Source organism: Dama dama, chromosome 23 (genome assembly GCF_033118175.1).
Source record: "Dama dama isolate Ldn47 chromosome 23, ASM3311817v1, whole genome shotgun sequence".
NCBI classification, from domain to species: domain Eukaryota; kingdom Metazoa; phylum Chordata; class Mammalia; order Artiodactyla; family Cervidae; genus Dama; species Dama dama.
In genome coordinates, this window is record NC_083703.1 from 66125651 (window position 1) to 66143891 (window position 18241).

Below are 18241 nucleotides of genomic sequence, written 5' to 3' on the forward strand. Positions count from 1 at the left end.
CTAGAAAGAAACAAAAAAAACAGTGCCTTTTTTTTTCATTTACAATTTTTAAGAATGGGCTAGATAGCCACTAGTTATAGAGTGGACTGGAGAGATATCTCCCAATTCTGGGATTTATTTTAGAGAAGCAGCATGTTTGGCTATAAATATCTGATTAACATGTCTGTCTTATTAGAAGCTTGAAGGTGCTTATAAAAGGCAGGATAGAAATTCTACATTAAATCTCTACATTAATACTTAAAACAATTTAGGGATTATAATGACTAGTCAAATCTTACAGGTAACAAATGAGATTTATGATAAAAATTATGTAGAGTCCCCACAGTATCCCAAAAATCTTAATAATAAATCTTCAGTAATTTAAACTTATACATAAGATCTAAGATGTATTTGTGCCACAATAAACTCAATCTAAAGTGGCTCAGATGGTAAAGAATCCGCCTGCAATGTGGGAGACCTGGGTTCGATCCCTGGGTTGGGAGGATCCCTTGGAGAAGGGAACAGCTATCCACTCCAGTATTTTGGCCTGGAGAATTCCATGGACAGAGGAGCCTGGCAGGCTACAGTACATGGGGTGGAAGAGTCAGATACGCCTGAGCAACTTTCACTTTTCAAAGCAATGTAACACAATGGAGTTCCTGTAAATTCCAGAGTTCCTGAAAATGCTACCTGCTTTCTTAAAGTTATGCAAATGAAGTTGGCAAGAAACCTAAGTCATATCAGGAAATGGAATCAAATTCTATGAACTTGAGTCCAAACACAGCTCATCAAAATCATAATGTTCTTTTAAGTGAAAGTGTTAGTCACTCAGTCGTGTCTGACTCTGCGATCCCATGAATTGCAGCCCACTAGATTCCTGCATTGCAGGCTATTTCTTTACTGATTGAGCCACCAGGGAAGCCCCATACTTTTAAATATATTTTCAAAAAAGGTTAAAGGTACATTTGTTATTGTTGTTCAGTCGCTAAGTTGTCTATTTTGTATGATACATTGCCTGATACTAAAGCCAGACAAAGACACCATAAGAAAACTACACAGCAATATCTCTTATGAATACTAATGTAAAAACCCTCCACAAAACACTACCAATTGACCGTAACAGCGCACACTGAAAGGGCTGTACCATGTGACCAACTAGGATTTACTCCTGGCATGAAAGGACAGCCTAACATGTGAAAATCAATCAATATAATATACTACATTAACAAAAGGAAGGGAAAAATGATATAATCACCTCAAAATTGATGTGGAAAAAGACAACTGACAAAATTCAACACTCTTTTGTTACAAACTAGGAACAGACGGAAACTACTTCAACATAATAAAAACCATATAGAAAAACTCCATAGTTAAGATCATACTCAAAGTGAAACAATACAAGCTTTTCTTTTAAGATCAGGAAGAAGACAAAGATGCCCAACTTCAGCACTTCCACTAAACACTATACTACAAGTTATAGTCAGAGCAATTAGGCAAGAAAAAGAAATAAAATGCATTCAAATTAGAAAAGTAGTAAAATCACCTGTTTGCAGATGACATGATTTTATGTGTAGAAAACCGAAAAACCCCCGAGTCCAAAAAGCATTAGAATTAATAAACTGAAATCAGCAAAGTTGCAAGATACAAAATCAACACATAAAAATCACTCTTATTCCTATACCATTAACAATGGACAACCCAAAAATGAAATTAAGAAAATGATTCCATTTATATTAGTATGAAAAAGAATACTTGGGAATAAACTTAACCAAGGAAACAAAAATTGTACAATGAAAACTGCAAAATGTTGATGAAAGAAATTAAAGAAAACACAAATAAATGAAAGACATTCTATGCTAATGGACTGGAAGACTTAATATTGTTGTCAACATTCCTCAAAGCAATTTACAGATTCAATACAATCTGTATCAAAATCCCAATTTTTTTTTTGCAGAAATAGAAAAAAATCCATCCTAAAACTCATATGGAATGTCAAAGGACTTCAAATAGCCAAAATAATCTTGAAAAAGAAGAACAAAGTTGCGGGTCTCACATTTTCTGATTTCAAAACTTACTACAAAGTTACTCTAATCAAAACTGTGTGGTACTGGCACGAAGAAACCAATGAATAGAATACAGAACCTCAAAATAAACCCTCCCATATACAGTGATGAGCAACTTTTGACAAGGGTGCCAACAAGGTGTGTTTCAGTGCAGAAACACAGTCTTGTCACAAGTATATTGAAAAAACTGGACATCCACACGCAAAAGAATAAAAACAGGTCCTTATCTTACACTGTACACAAAAATTATACAAAATTAACTCAAAATGGATCAAAGACCTAAATGCAATTGCAAAACTATAAAACTCCTACAAAAAAACATAGGAGAAAAGCTTCACGACACTGGAATGTGCAATGATTTCTCAGATATGATACCAAAGGAATAACACAAAACAACATAGATTCATTCAAACAAACAAAACATTTGACTTCATCAAAATTAAAAACTGCATCAAAGTAGACTATATACAAAGTAGACTATATTCCATCCTATGGAATGGGGAAAAAAATTTGTAAATCATAATCTGATAAGGAACTAATATACAGAAAATATAAAGAACTTCTACACCTCAACAATAAAAAACTCAAATATAAAACATTGAATAGACATTTCTCTGAGGAAAGTATAAGGATGGCCAGTAGCACATGAGAAGATGCTCAATGTAATCATTCATTAGGGAAACTCAAATCAAAACTACAATAAGATACCACTTGATTAGGATGACTATTTTAAAAAAGGACAAAAAATAACAAGTATTGGCAAGAATGCAAAGAATTTGGAACCCTTGCACAATGCTGGCAGGAATAAAAATGGTACAGCCACCATGGGAAATAGTATAGCAGTTTCTAAACAATTAAATTTAGAATTACTATTCCACTTCTGTATATACCCAAAAGAACTGAAAGCAGAAACTTATATATCTGCACAGCAATATAGCAGCATTACTCACTCAAAATAACCATAAGGTACATGTATGTGCTATGTCACTTCAGTCTTGTCCGACGATGTGCCTCCCTATGGACTGTAGCCTGCCAGGCTCCTCTGTCCATGGGATTCTCCAGGAAAGAATACTGGAGTGGGTTGCCAAGCCCTCCTCCAACGGATCTTCCCAACCCCAGGACCGAACCTATGTCTCTTCTGTTTCCTGCACTGGCAAGCAGGTTCAGAAACAACTCAAATATCCATCTACAGATGAATTGATAGACAAAACATGGAATATTCATACCATGGAATATTAGCCTTAAAAAGGAAGGAAATTCTGACACATGCAAAAATGTGGATAAACTGTGAAGACATTATGCTAAGTAAAATAAGCCTATCATAAAAGGACAAAAATTGTATAATTTCACTTTTAAGAGGTACCTAGGGTACCTAAAGTCATAGAGTCAGAAATCAGAATGACTAATTGGGGGTTGAGGGGAGAAATGAGGAGTTACTGTTTAATGGGTACAGAATTACAGTTTAGGAAGATGAAAAAGTTCTGGAGATGGACAGTGGTGGAAGCTGCACAACAATGTGAATGTACTAATGACACTTAGCTGTACACTTAAAAATGGTTAAAATAGTGAATTTTATATTTTACCACATACAAAAAAAGGCCAAAGCTGTCCTCTGTTACTCAATCTTTATTGCACTGATTAAAGGAGATCTTTTTAGATGCTATAAAAACACATACCTTTCTATAAAACAGTGCTAAGGACCCAGTTCTCTTTGGTTTGCTTATTCCAATTGGATGTACTTCTTGTGCTTTGGTCAAATGGGTCTGTTTTGGAGAAGCACCAATTAATGACTGAGCTGTAAGCGATACAGGACTCTCAACTTTGGACTCCTGAGTTGTATTCATGGAAATTGGTATCAGTGTGATCTCTCCAGCATCATTTGCAATACCTGAATGTACAAGCAAGAGTTCTTAGTTTTAGAAATGTGTCCCAGAAAAGTTGTCAATACTTCTTTCTTTCTTCGTTCGTTCCTCCCTCCCTCCCTCTTCTTGTTTACTCTCTATCTGTGCATAGTAATGTTAGAAGAAGCCACAAAAATAGTAATTCTAGGTTATGATATTCTTGTTTTCTATTTCTGCTCTGAAACAATAATACTGTTCTCTTTTGTGGTCTAAAGGAGATGTTTTTAACCATTAAACAAAATTCTTGCTCAATGCACTAATTTGTAAAACTCAGGTAAGAAAATAAGTCCTAACAAAGAGAGTAGTAAATCCATAAAATATGAAAATTCAAAAAACTGTGCAGGTATACCTCAGAGATATTAAGAGTTTGGTTCCAAAGAACCACAATCAAGTGAATATCATAATAAAATGAGTCACATGAATTTTTTGGTTTCCAAGGCATATAAAAATTATGCTTTTGGGGACTTCCCTGGTGGTCCAGTGGCTAGGACTCTGAGCTCCCAGTGCAGGGGGCCCAGGTTCGATCCCTGGTCAGGGAGCTAGATCCCACATGCTACAACTAAGACCCAAAGCAGTCAAATAAATAAATAAAATTAAAAAAAAAAATTATGCTTTTGCTATACTGCAGTCTATGGGGTGTGTTATGGCATTATGTCCAAAAAATTGTATGTACCTCAGTTAAAAAATACTTTGTTGCTAAAAAAATGCTAATCATCACCGGGCAACACAAGGTTGCCACAAATCTTCCAATTTGTAAAAAAAGAGAAAAAAAAGTATCTGTAAAGTTCAATAAAGCAAAGTGCAATAAAATGAGGAATGCCTCTATACATTCAAAACAAAACTAAAGGGGGAGCACTGAGGAGCTTTAGGGCAGGGTTACTATTCTGTGTAACAGTATAATGGTAGATATGTGTCATTAGACATTTGCAAAATTCATAGAATGTACAACACCAAGCGTGAACACTAACCTAAACTATGGACTTAAAGTGATAATGATGTGACAATGAAGGTTCACCAGTTGTAATACATGTGCTAGTCTGGTGCAGGATATTGATGGCAAGAAAGGCTCAATTTTGCCATGAACCTAAAACTACTAGAGGAAAAAAAGTACAGGTTCAGGAGAAAATACAGGAGTAATAAGACCATGTGATATAATCCAAAAAGACATTTCTTAAATTTTTATCCATTTCAAAAAAAACAAATGCATCAAAACATTACCATGCAATGGGATTGTAACTTTATGTCCTGTTGTCCCTGTTACTATGGCTGTGGCCATTGTTAGAAGACTTTGCCCAGGTGAAATTGATACATTTTCAGCAGTGATGCTTGAAGAAGGAGCAATTTTCAATTTTTTTCCTTCTGTTATGATCCTGTCCATAAGCATTTCCTTTGGGGGGTCTTCCCCAAAAAGTCTTCTCTTAGCACTCCCAGCAGTAGGAGAACTGTAGCGTTCATGGACAGAAATCGGAGACAATGGTTGCATATCTATTAAGAGAAAATTTTTAACAGTTTGACTTGTATTTCAAACAGAAAAAATCAGGTTTGTTCCCTCATTCAACAGATACTGAGCTGTGCTGTACTGTGTGCTCAATCACTTCAGTCATGTCCGACTCTTTGCAACCCTATGGACTGTACTCTGCAAGGCTCCGCTGTCCATGGGATTTTCCTGGCAAGATTTCTGGAGTGGACTGCCATGCCCTCCTCCAGGGATCTTCCCGACCTAACTGAACTCACATTTTCTGTGTCTCCTGCACTGCAGGTGGATTCTTTGACACTGAGCCAACAGGGAAGCCCTAGATACTGAGCTACTATGCTAAAATAACAGCCTCTGTCTTCATGCAATATCGAATCTAGTGGGAGAGAGAAGAATGAAATAAATCTTAAAATCAAATTACAATAGCTAACCTTCCTAGTTTCTTGAACCTCTGCCTATGTTAAAGAACCAAAATATTAAGGGGAAAGTAAGAAGCTGAGAGGTAGAATGCAGTGACTGTTAAATTAGAAAAGTAATCCAACTAACTTCTGTTTCCTCCTGATAAAAAGGAAAAATCAGTGATTTGGTTCACAATTTTATCTCTTCCCACATATCTACACTTCAAACAGTTTAAGGCTGTAGCTGTGGCTTTCTGATTTAGTAGACAGAGAATCATCTTTTACAAACCCACTAGAAGATGAAGATGAGCAGAAGTGTTATGAGCCATTAGTGTGTAACAGCCATGTCATCTATTTTCAAAACTGCTTATAAGGTATAAAAATCACCTCTGGCAATAATTTGACAACTCTCTGGATTTCTGAGGTAACTGGGGAAATAGCTATGGTTTAATAAAAATCTCTTCTTAATTCTGGGGGTTATGAAAGCAGTTCTGACTTCCAGTCTTAGCAAACAAGTGGGAAGTTCTATTGTAGCCCATTACCCCTTAACAGAAGTCTACCTCTATGTCTTATTTCTAAGAAAACCAATGCAGCCCTTGAAGCTAACTAGGAATGTTCAGAACTGACATTTCAAGGGGGAAAATGCATGTTATAACCACCAAGTTAGCTGCAAACCCTTTGAAATGATTCTTTGCCTAGCAAAGTATTGGAAAAGCTGCAGTAGACATTCAATAAAAATTTACTAAGTATATAAATTAATAAACTGTCTTTTCCCCACTAGAGTCAAGGCTCAATATTATTGTTTTCTAAGGATTTTCTATTATTTGATTCTCTTGCATGAACCCCTACAAGAAAATAACTTTTTCTTCTAATTATAAAAATAATATATTACCTGAATACTCACATAAGTGCTATTCATAAAAGCCAACAGGTAGAAATAACCCAAACGCCCATCAGTTAAGTTCCTACTTTCTCTGTTGTTCTAGAAGTTGAACTTAATCTCACTTCACTGCAAAATCCCACTGCTGTATAATGGGGAAGAACCTTTATTGCAGGTTAGTCACTAAAGGGATGTTGCCTATAAGCTTACATTATCCATAATGGCCCATCTCTGGGAACCCTGACTCTCAGGTAATGCATATTAAACTAAAAAACCTTTGCTCAGGGCTCCCTAGGTGGCTCAGTATTAAAATAATCTGCCTGCCAATGAAGGAGGCATAAGGGAGGGTGGTTTGATCCCTGGGTCAGGAATATCCCCGGTAGGAGGAAATGGCAACCACTCCAGTATTCTTGCCTGGATAATCCCATGGACAGAGGAGTCTGGAGGGCTACAGTCCACAGGGTCACAAACAGTTGGACACAAGTATTATTTAGCCATATAGAGTAATGAAGTGCTGACACATGCTACAACGTATATATACCTGAAAACATGCCTGAAAAAGAACCAATCATAAAGGTCACAAATTTATAGTTCCATTTATATGAAATGTCTAGAATAGGCAAATTCATAGAGACACAGATTAGTAGTTGCAGGGTCTTGGTAGAGGGGCAAATAAAGTGTGATTACTGTTGGATACAGGAATTCTTTTGGGAGTGATAAAGATGTTCTGTAATGAGATGGCATATATACAACGGCAAATATACAACTATGGTTGTATAGTCTTGTGAATTTACTAAAAACCACTGAATTGCATACTTTAAAGGGGTGAAGTTTATGGTATGTGAATTATATTTCAGGTTTTAAAAGCTCACTGAAAAATTCAAACAGCACTAAAAACTATAATGAAGAAGTTAACACTTAAAATCCCACCACTGAGAGAGAATCATTTTGGTGACCATTCTTCATGATCTTAGTTCTGAGATCTCTAGCTAGGCTGCAAACACACAGTGTCAGTCATTCGGTCATGTCCAACTCTTTGCAACCCGATGGACTGTAGCTTGCCAGGCTCCTCTGTCTATGGAATTCTCCAGGTAACACACACACATATAACATAAATATATAAATTATAGTCAGATACATACACACATGCTACACACAAAGTTCATGCTTTGGGCAGTTAAAGTATGCATGAATTTCAGTTACCACAACATAGTTAAATTAACAAAAGCCTTAACAAAAAGGTTCAAATTTCAAATTTCCATTGCCATGGTATATTAACTATAATTGCATAAACTACAAACTTTTCCCACAAATCATTATGTAAATAAAAGATGTGCATCATGATTGGTGACCAATCCTGTCACTTCTTTCAAAGTCTTCCAGTGATTGGTCAGGGCAAATCTGCTGTTCAACTCATGTAGGCCACAAAGCATATAGTTACGTTGCCTCCTTGTTTCCCAGTGATAAATCCACATTTTACAAAAATAAATGAAAGAGGGAATTGCCAAAAAGAAAAGTGCAATAAAGAAATGAAGAGCAATAATGCTGAAAGTGAAATTAAAATTGTCAATGAAATTATAGAATAGCTGACGCTAAGAATGTTGACACTGCTGCTGTTCAAGAGATTAGATATACAGCCAGAAGAACTGTGTGAAGATGAGACTTATTAATATAAATGCAAAGTTGTTATGATGAACAGCATGAAGACATCCAACAGGAAGTTACAATGGCAAAAAACTTCACTTGAAAGGAAACCGGAAAAAAATTTCACAATACTGAAAGAGCAAAGGATAAAAGTGTTGAAAGTTATTCCTTTAATGTGAAAGGAACATGAAAATTCACCAAGGCACAGGAAAGAAGCTCACTCAGTATCGCAAGTTATATAAGAAGAAAGTGGTAAGCATCATTTAAATGATTCTTTATTAAGTTTTTTAAAGACAAAACACTTCCATTCTCAGTGTTTCCAAAGTTTTTAATCATTGTATATATTAAGTTGGAGAAGGAAATGGCAACCCATTCCAGTATTCTTGCCTGAAGAATCCCATGGACAGAGGAGTCTGGCATGCTACAGTCCATGGGGTCACAAGAGTCAGACACAACTTAGCGACTAAACCAACCATATATTAAGTATTTTTTACTATTTTTTCATTTATTTAATAAATACTGATAATTGACAGTAATTATACTGATAATTTTAGTTTTGACAGTTTTTTAAAGGTCATAAAACAGTCCTGATTATTCCTATAGTTTAATGAAGATTGTTTTGCATGCACAGCTTGCATATTTTTTGTGAACTTATACTACATGCAAAGCAAGATACACACACACACACAATTATAGTTCAAAAATGGTTCTTGAGCTACCTTACTAAGTAACCTGATTATTTATTCATCTGAGGTTTCTTCAGGGATATTCTCTGGTCAGAAGAGTTTAACTGATTTTTAAAAATTAAAGAGTTATATAGTCCAGAAGATACACACATCAGTTTGGTGCATCACAAGAGAAAATAAAGAAGAATGCACTAAAATTTTCCTATAGTAAGGCTCAAAAGAACTATTTTAAGAGTACAGATAAGTAATTCATTAAATGAACTTAAGTATCCCAATGAGTTCTTTGTTCTGCTTTAGATGTTTATTTTTCTATAAAGTCACGTAGAGAAAGAATATAACTTCTGTCACATTTGCAAAGGTAGGTACTTAGTTTAAGTAGTTTTCCATTAGCATTGAGGAAAAGTTACGTGTATTTATAAAAAGGCCAAAATACGATTTCTACAATAACTGATATTGCAATTTAAAAAAATAATTATATTCAGAATCACAGTGGAAACCTTATTACTTTAATATAAAAAAGTATATAATTAGCCACAAAGGGTACTGGCATAAACATTATTCCCCTTTCAAATCTTGATTTAAAAAAATTGATTTCTTAATAACATATTAGGGCAAAACTTGAAATTCTCTCTAACAAAAAAAGTCTTTGTTATTTTTTTTTGTTTGTTTTACCAATGGTCAACCTACCCTTTCGAAGACTCCCACTGTCAGTCCGAACTTCTTTGACCCTTGGATGCATCAGAGGAGACACTGGCATCATGGGAAGATGCCCCTGTACATTTCCTCCACTTCCTGTTTCAAAATTGTTTGGGAATATAACCTGGAAAAAACAAAACCCCTCTGCTTTACTTATAAACCCACTGATCAAAACATAACAGAAAAGGTAAGAAAAAAGTCTTAACTTTTTTACTGTTTTATTTCCCTTTCTTTCTCTCTTCACAAAATATACCAACTTGTATAAAGTGCTCAATAGTTAATATTAAGTTATGTAAAGAGTTCATCTTACTTAACCTTTTATCTATTTATTTAAGACTACTGACCACTAAAAGTAAACCTATGAGGTGGGCACTACCGTTCTTCACTTAGGGACTGAGAAAATTGAGGCTCAAAATGTGAAATTTGCCTAAGGTCACACTACTGCTAGGTATTAGAGAAATGGCTTCAACTCAAATCCTTTTCTTTCAAGGTCATAGTTTTTTTCATTTCCCAATGGATCCTATAATGGAAAAATTGATGAATACCAAAGACTGTCCAATTAACCACAGTCTGCTGTAAAGACAACAGAAGCATGGAAGAGAGTATTTAAGAAATCATTTTCTTTTCAGTCCTTCCTAGTCTTAAATAGTTCTTTCAGTAGTTTGAGATTAGGGAAAAATTCAAGATGGTTAATTGAAGTATAAGTAGACACAAAAAAGCAAGGAAGGATGTAGAAAGCAGTCAAAAAATAACACAAGAGATGGAGGGGGAAAACTCAATTTCTCATGATACCAAGCTGTTAAATGTGCAATTTGAGTGTATTAGGCAGAAGCTTTTGACCTTTTTATTCTAAATACTACTAATGAAAAGTATTTAATTCTTTATGAAATTCTTTATTTGAAAATTTTTAAATGATGAGGTTTCTTAGCTCTGACACCAAAAGTACGAACAGATAAATTGGACATCATTAAAATTAAAATCTTTTCTTTTTCAAAGGACATCATCAGGAAAGTAAAAAGACAACCCACAGAAAGGTTTTTACCAATCACATAATGGATAAAGGAGTATATCTAAAATATGTAAAGAACTCCTGTAACTCAATATTAAAAAGACAACCCAAATAAAAAAGGGGCAAAGGATCTGAACATATATTTCTCCAAAGATGATCTACAAATGGTCGATAGGCACTTGAATCAATGTTGAACATCATTAGCCATCAGGGAATGCAAGTAAAACCACAATGAGATAATACTTCATGCCTACTAAGATTGCTAGAAATCAAGAAGACAGATAAGTACTGGAGAGGATGTGGAGATATTGGAATCTTTATATACTGATGGTGGGAATGTTAAATGGTATAGCCACTTTGGAAAACAGTCTGACAGTTCCTCAAAAACTTAGAAAGAGCTAGTATATGACCAGCCATTCCACTCCTAGCCATGTACTCAAGAAAAATGAAAATGTATGTCCATACAAATACTTGTTCATGAATGTTCCTAGCAGCATTATTGATAGTCAAAAGGTGGAAACACTACCAGTTCATCCACTGATAAATGAATAAACAAAGTAGTGTGTGTGTGTATCCATGCAATGGAATATTAAGCCATAAAAAGGAATGAAGTGCTGATACATATAACAACATGGATGAACCTTGAAAATCACTATATTAATAAAAGAAGTCCGTTACAAAGGACCACATATTAAATGATTTGCATGAAATGTCCAGACAGGGAAATCAACAGAGATAGAAGGTAGATTACTAGTTACCTAGGGTCAGGAAGACAGGGGTGGGGGGTGGGGGGTGGGGGGATGGAGGTGGTAGGGAAGTGATCCCTAAAGTTTTTCTTGTTGACGTGGTATGTCTCAAAACTGACTGTGATGATGACTTCACATATCTATGAATATACTAAAAATAACTGAATTGTATACTTATAGGTGAACTATACAGTATGGGATCATGTCTCAATACAGAGATTTCATAAAATGATGGGATTATTAGCCTTGCCCTAACTCACTTCTTCACAGGTAGGAACTCTGTTTGCAGAAGCCTGGAGAGCCTCCCACAGTGCAGAATCATGACTCCACGCTAAACTCTCCAAAATCTGTTCTTCGATGCTGTTCAGGTGTTTCACCATGTCTCTGGAAAGTCCCTCCTCTGAGCGGATTACCACCTCAATAACCTGCGGAAGAGAAAACAGAGAAAGTAATATGGTCTCAAGTAGTCACTTCTAGACTAGGCTTACATGTATGGCTAGCTCTGGCCTTATTAATGACATAGACCAAGAACATTTTTGAACCATAATTCTGTGGCTTATTAATATATTTTAATTTATAAAGAAGTTTTAAAGATCTTCAAAATACTTTCACATACATTTCTGGTTTTCATGTTTTATTCTGTACATGGAAAACTGAAGCAATGATAGGTAAAACTGGTCAACAGTCCAACAGTAGAAGTCAGGTCTTGGGTTTCCAGGCCAGTGCTATTTTGAATTCAATTTCCTTTCTCAGACTATTCTTCCCAACATCTCAGAAGAAGAGGATGAATAACATATATGAAAGGAACTTTGCCTATATACACTATAGTTACATTTTAATAAGAATACATGTGCTTCCCTGGTGGCTCACACGTAAAGAATCTACCTGCAATGTGAGAGACCTGGGTTCGATTCCTGAGTTTGATCCCTGGGTCAGGAAGATCCCCGGGAGAAGGAAATGGCAACCCACTCCAGTACTCTTGCCTGGAGAATTCCATGGACAGAGGAGCCTGGAGGCTACAGTCCATGGGGTCGCAAAGAGTTGGACATGACTGAGCAACTAACTTCCACTTTCAGTAAGAATAAACATCTAGAGCAAACTCTGTAAGCGTATATACAAAAATATTAACAGTGATTATCATTTATATTAGGATTATAATGTATGATTTTAATATTTACAATTGTATATACTTTTCATTTTTCTTCAGGGAGTATTATTTATGATTAAAAAACAAACATATTTAACTTCCAGGATGAAAAAAGGGTGTTACAAATAAAAATGAATTTCTATTAGGTGAGAGCAAAAACTAAACTTTTTCCTCAAATAAAACTACATGTATTTACTAATGGAAAATCTGAAATACTCATATAAACATTAAATATAGAAAAGCAATTTTCCCCACCAAACTAAAAAGAAGTTAAATTCCATAGTCAACAATTCAAATGGGTAAGCTTTTCAGTGATCTGCATTTCTACAACTTTAGGCTTGCTTGCTTATCTATCTGTATCGATCTATCCATCCCACACAGCATGCAGGATCTTAGTTCCTCGACCAAGGGTAAAACCCATGACCCCTGCAGTAGAAGCAGTCTTAACCACTGGACCGGACCATCAGGGAAGTCCCAAACTAACTACTCCATAATCAGTAGTTTGAAAGTAACATAGGTGACAAAATATTAACTAAACCATGCCAACAAGTATAATAATAGCATCAATCTTAAATTCAGAAATTAGGTAACATTAAGTGTTACTGTAGCTATGCCCTCTGTGTTTTAGAAGAAAAAGGTTACAGCAGAAAAAAAGGGGAAGTAAGATTTAGCCATAATGAATTAGCTCAAATTTGGGGAAGAAGCGTGATTAATTTTAGATTTTTCTTTCTCCTAGGAGAAAAGAGTTTTTGTTCTTCATCATGCCTCTATTTAACAGGATTATGATTTTTCATTCATAATATAGAATACTCAAAGTTAAGTACTTAGTTCCTGGCCATACTTGCATTTCAGTGATGTCTGAAGCTGTGAGATTGGCTTAGTTTACTGATACTCTCTCTCCCTCTCCTCTTTGTCCATGATTCCACCCCAAAAGCAGTATGTTTTCAGAATACTTCTGGAAATATTATCCAGACATCACTATAGCTCACTTCTTCATCACTAATACAAACAGAATGTTTATGTGAGGCAAAGCATTAACAAAACTTTGTTCTCATCTCACCTTATAAAAATAAAATGGTCGCAGATTAAGAACCTCAATAATCCAGGGAAAAGTACGAGGTGAGCTGTAGGCAAAGAGCACAATTTCCAAACAACAGGCCATCAAGGAGTGATGAAATATATCCTGCTCTAAAAGAACCTTGGGGAAGAGAAAGACTACAGTTTAATATATTTCTCAGGATTTTAGCCTCTGCCATTATATAAAGAGGACTATAGAAAGAATAACTTACATAAGTTTTAAATCATATTATAACTTATCTAAGAGCATATTACATTATACTAGATTAATACAGATAAAACTTCAAGTTTTTAAACTTATTAAGAGTTTTCTTGTAAGATATAATCTTGGTCAGTGGTAGATGTCAAATGTAAATGAGGCATAAACAACAATCTACTTTGAAACTGGAGCAAATAATAAAATAACTAATATTCCCATGAAGAGACAAGCATAAGAATTGGCTCCTTTATTTAAATGAATTTTGTGTCACCTGTTTTCTCGACATCAGGGCACTGTTTATTAATCAAACACTAAAATCAAAGATATAGTATATCACAGCTAAGACTTTTTAGAAGTTCAGAGAAAGAAACATTTTACTAAGAAGATAAAGTCCTGTTTTACCACTGAGTTTAAAATTTAACATAACTTTTCAGTTTTATAAATAGTATTTTTGCCATCCTTCTTCAAAATACCACTCCAAGTCAACAAAGAATAAGAAACAGAAAATACCCTGGATAAAACAAGGAGTTACCTATAACCACAAACTGTATTTGTAAACTGAAGGTAGATGAAAGAATGACAAATTACCCAGCAGAAAGCAGGATGGTCAAACATAAGGGCCTGACTACAGACACTTAAATGAATTTGCTCCATACAACCTGAGAAAAACACAGCAACTGAAAGCACAGGCAGAATGGAAAGTAGAGGTTATTAGGCAGGGGCTGACATGGATGGGTGATCTGCAAGTTTATAGTATTAAGATAGAACTCTTGAGGTTCCCACACAACATCCACTCTAAGGAATCAGATAATAGGCCTCTAGTCTAGAGAATTAGTCTACAAAAACTGAACTACAGAGAATCAGAGCTCAGAACACCAGGTAAAGAAGAGACCGGGGTTTTAGGTGAAAGCCTGCAGACTGAATTTGAGACCAACTTTCCCTTCTGTGCTCTGCTCCATAACACCAACAGCCAGGCAAGAGATTAGCAGATACTTCTCTAGACAAATCAAAACACTCCAGATAAGTCTTAAAGATACCAGCAGTTGAGGGTCCCTATACTACATGATCACTCGAGGCTTCTAGACTTTTATTCTCACTCTTGTGCACAGTTTTGACCCAAACTGTTTTATCAACATAAGGGTTTATTAATGTCTCATTTTTAGTGACGCATTCAAAAAGTAGACATTTGAGGAAAGCCTCCAATTGAAAGACAAGGGTATAATCTAACATTTGAGGAATAATCCAACATTCAAGGAAAGCCTCCCATACTGAGATTCCAGAAAGTAAAAACAGGTCACGTACTAATACAAAGAATTAGAACGCCCCTGACTTTTAATTAGCAATCTTGGGATGTAGAAGATAATGGGGCAATGCCTTCAAAATCAGAAATGAAAATGATTGTCAATCCAGAATCTTATATACAGCCAACTATTAATCAAGTATGAGTTTAAAATAAAACATTCATGCAGTTTTTAAAAAGAAATTTTAAGCAAGGTAAGGTTTCCACCCTTAAGCTGATAAAATGTTTATAACAGTGGATTGTGAAATTATGTATGTATACTGTAATACCTAGAGTAACCACTAAAAAAAAATTTAATACAAAGGTATACACTCTAAAAATGTTCAAAGTAATCCATGGGAAGGTAGGAAAAAGAAAAAAAAAAACAAAACAGAAAACAAAAAATAAAATAGTAGACTTATGCCCTTAACATAGTAACAATTAAATGTAAGCTAATATCTATTAAAAGAAGGAGCCTGACACAGTATACAGAACAATGTGACTCAACTATACACTGCCTACAAGAAACTAATTTCAAAGGATGATACAGGTAAAATGAAAGTAAGAGTAGAAAAAGATATATAGGCATACCAGGTTCTAGACCACTGCAATAAATATGCAATAAAGCAAATACCACAGTAACGTGAGTCACACAAATTATTTGGTTTCCCAATGCATATAAAAGCTATGTTTACACTATACTATAGTCTATTAAGTGTAAAATAGCATGTCTAAAAAAAATTTTAAAATACTACTAAAAAATGTTATCATCTGAGGCTTCAATGAATAGTAATCTTTTTGCAATAAAACATCAAAGATCACTAATCACAGATCACTATAATAAATTCAAATAGTGAAAAAGTTTGCAATACTGCAAGAATTAGCAAAATGTGACACAGAGAAATGAAGTGAGAAAATGCTATTAGAAAAACAGCACCAACAAGCTTGACACAGTGTTGTCGCAAACCTTTATTAAAAACTCACTATCTGTGAAGTACAAAGAAGTGAAGCACAAAAAAACTACATACACTTGTATCATACAAACATTAACCAGAAGAAAGCAGAAGTGGCTATATATAAACATCAGCCAGATGCCTTCAGAACAAATATAATTACCAGACTCAGAGAGGGATATTCTGTCATAATAAAATGATTAATTCACCAAGAAGACAGTAACCTCAATGTCTATGCATCAAAGAGCAGAGCTTCAAAATATATGAATTTTAAAAAATCTAACAGAACTGAAAGGAGAAACAGATAAATTTAGTTTCATTTGGAAACTTCAATACCCTTATCTCCTCTCACTAACTGATAGAACTAGACCAAGAATTAGCAAGGATGTAGAAGAATTTAACAATACCATTAGCCAAAAAGACAGAACTGACATTTACAGAACACTTCACCCAAATACAGCACATATTCTTTTTAAAAGCCCAGAACATTCACCAAAATAAACCATTCCTGAGTCATAAAATAAACCTCAACAAATATAAACAAAATGAACTCACAGAGTATTATAAAAGTATAGATACAAAAAACAAATTAGTGGCTAAAGAGAGGAGTGTCACCTAAAAAGGGGTAACATGAGGGAGATCTTTATGATGACAGAACAATTTTGTATCTTGATTTTGGTGGTGGTTACCTCATCTACCAGTCCATCCTAAAGGAGATGAGTCCTGGGTGTTCATTGGAACGACTGATGCTGAAGCTGAAACTCCAATACTTTGGCCACCTCATGCGAAGAGTTGACTCATTGGAAAAGACCCTGATGCTGGGAGGATTGGGGGCAGGAGGAGAAGGGGACGACAGAGGATGAGATGGATGGATGGCATCACTGACTCGATGGACATGAGTTTGAGTAAACTCCGGGAGTTGGTGATGGACAGGGAGGCCTGGTGTGCTGCGATTCATGGGGTCGCAAAGAGTCGGACACAACTGAGCGACTGAACTGAACTGAACTGACCTCATCTACACATGTAAGACAATAGTAAAGGGAGAGACATACATTGATCCAATCTCAATTTCCTGGTTTTGATATCGTACTATATAAAATGTAACCACTGGGGACAAATGAATACATGAGATCCTTTGTACTACTTTTGCAACTTTCTGTGAATCTATAATTATTTCAAAATAAAAAACTGAAAATTTACTTCTTTCTTAGGAGGTTATGGGAGCCTATGCTCCATCAAATATTAGTAAATCGCGAAAAATAAAAGCATGGAATCCAGTAAAAATGGGGAACCAACACAGAAGAAAGCTTCCAGGGTGCAAACACAAAGAAATTTTAACAGTTAAAGCAGCACCCCCAAACATCAACTTGTTCTTATTGGAAATTAAGGTCAGAAGGCTCCAAAAGTGACAAGAGAGTGGAGAAGGAAGAAACAAAGATCATATGCTAGGATTGACTTTTTAGAAAAATTTCTTTACTGAGCTATTGGAGAGAGTGATCCAACTTAATCAAACGTCCAAAGAAAATGGAGCAATTAAAAAAAAATGCTAACATTTTATTCCTTAAAAATCCCTGAGAGAAAAAAAAAAAAAGAGAGAGAGAGAAAAAAAAAAATTAAAAATCCCTGAGAGGTATGGCCACATATTTAAGTTATCAGTTGGCTTAATAGTTGCAGGAGTAGGGGGGTTTCAACATTAGTCAACTAGGAATGAAGGACAAACAATGGACCTGAAGGGGAAAGATGATGATAGTGTACCAAAAACAAATTTTACATGTTCCACATTTCTGCCAAGAGGTGGCTAGTACTGGGTGTGCCAAAGACAATGAAGGCCAATTAATATGTCATTATGGCTAAGTGTGCCATTAACTGCTTGCTGACCACAAACCACCTACAATGAACTACGGAGCCTCTCAACACACTGCTTCTAGGCTTAGGATTTATGGAACTTTGCCAGCGGCTGGTAGAGTGAGTTTACTTACTGACATGTCCATTCCATGAAGTCTTCGTGTTTCCTGTACCATTACAGTCTCTAATATTTTATAATACAAAATTTCTGCAAGCTTTAGTCTGTTTACAGCAAAGTCTATGAGGGAAAATGAAAAGAAAATGT

General features: G+C 35.3%; 1 protein-coding gene across 4 annotated transcripts in view; it reads right to left on the bottom strand.

The window, feature by feature from the left end:
- The window catches only part of RBL1 (RB transcriptional corepressor like 1), a 60735-nt gene that overhangs the window by 22566 nt on the left and 19928 nt on the right, over positions 1-18241 (bottom strand). For all 4 annotated transcript variants that reach the window (XR_009690117.1, XM_061127234.1, XM_061127233.1 and 1 more), the window contains exons 11-16: positions 18111-18214; positions 13684-13821; positions 11737-11901; positions 9713-9845; positions 5162-5428; positions 3719-3930 (exon numbers count right to left, since the gene is read on the bottom strand). Coding sequence is in view for 3 of the 4 variants with exons in the window: in XM_061127234.1 (XP_060983217.1) it covers positions 3719-3930; positions 5162-5428; positions 9713-9845; positions 11737-11901; positions 13684-13821; positions 18111-18214 (1019 nt within the window). In the remaining variant the exon portion in view is untranslated. The remainder of the gene's footprint in view (positions 1-3718; positions 3931-5161; positions 5429-9712; positions 9846-11736; positions 11902-13683; positions 13822-18110; positions 18215-18241) is intronic.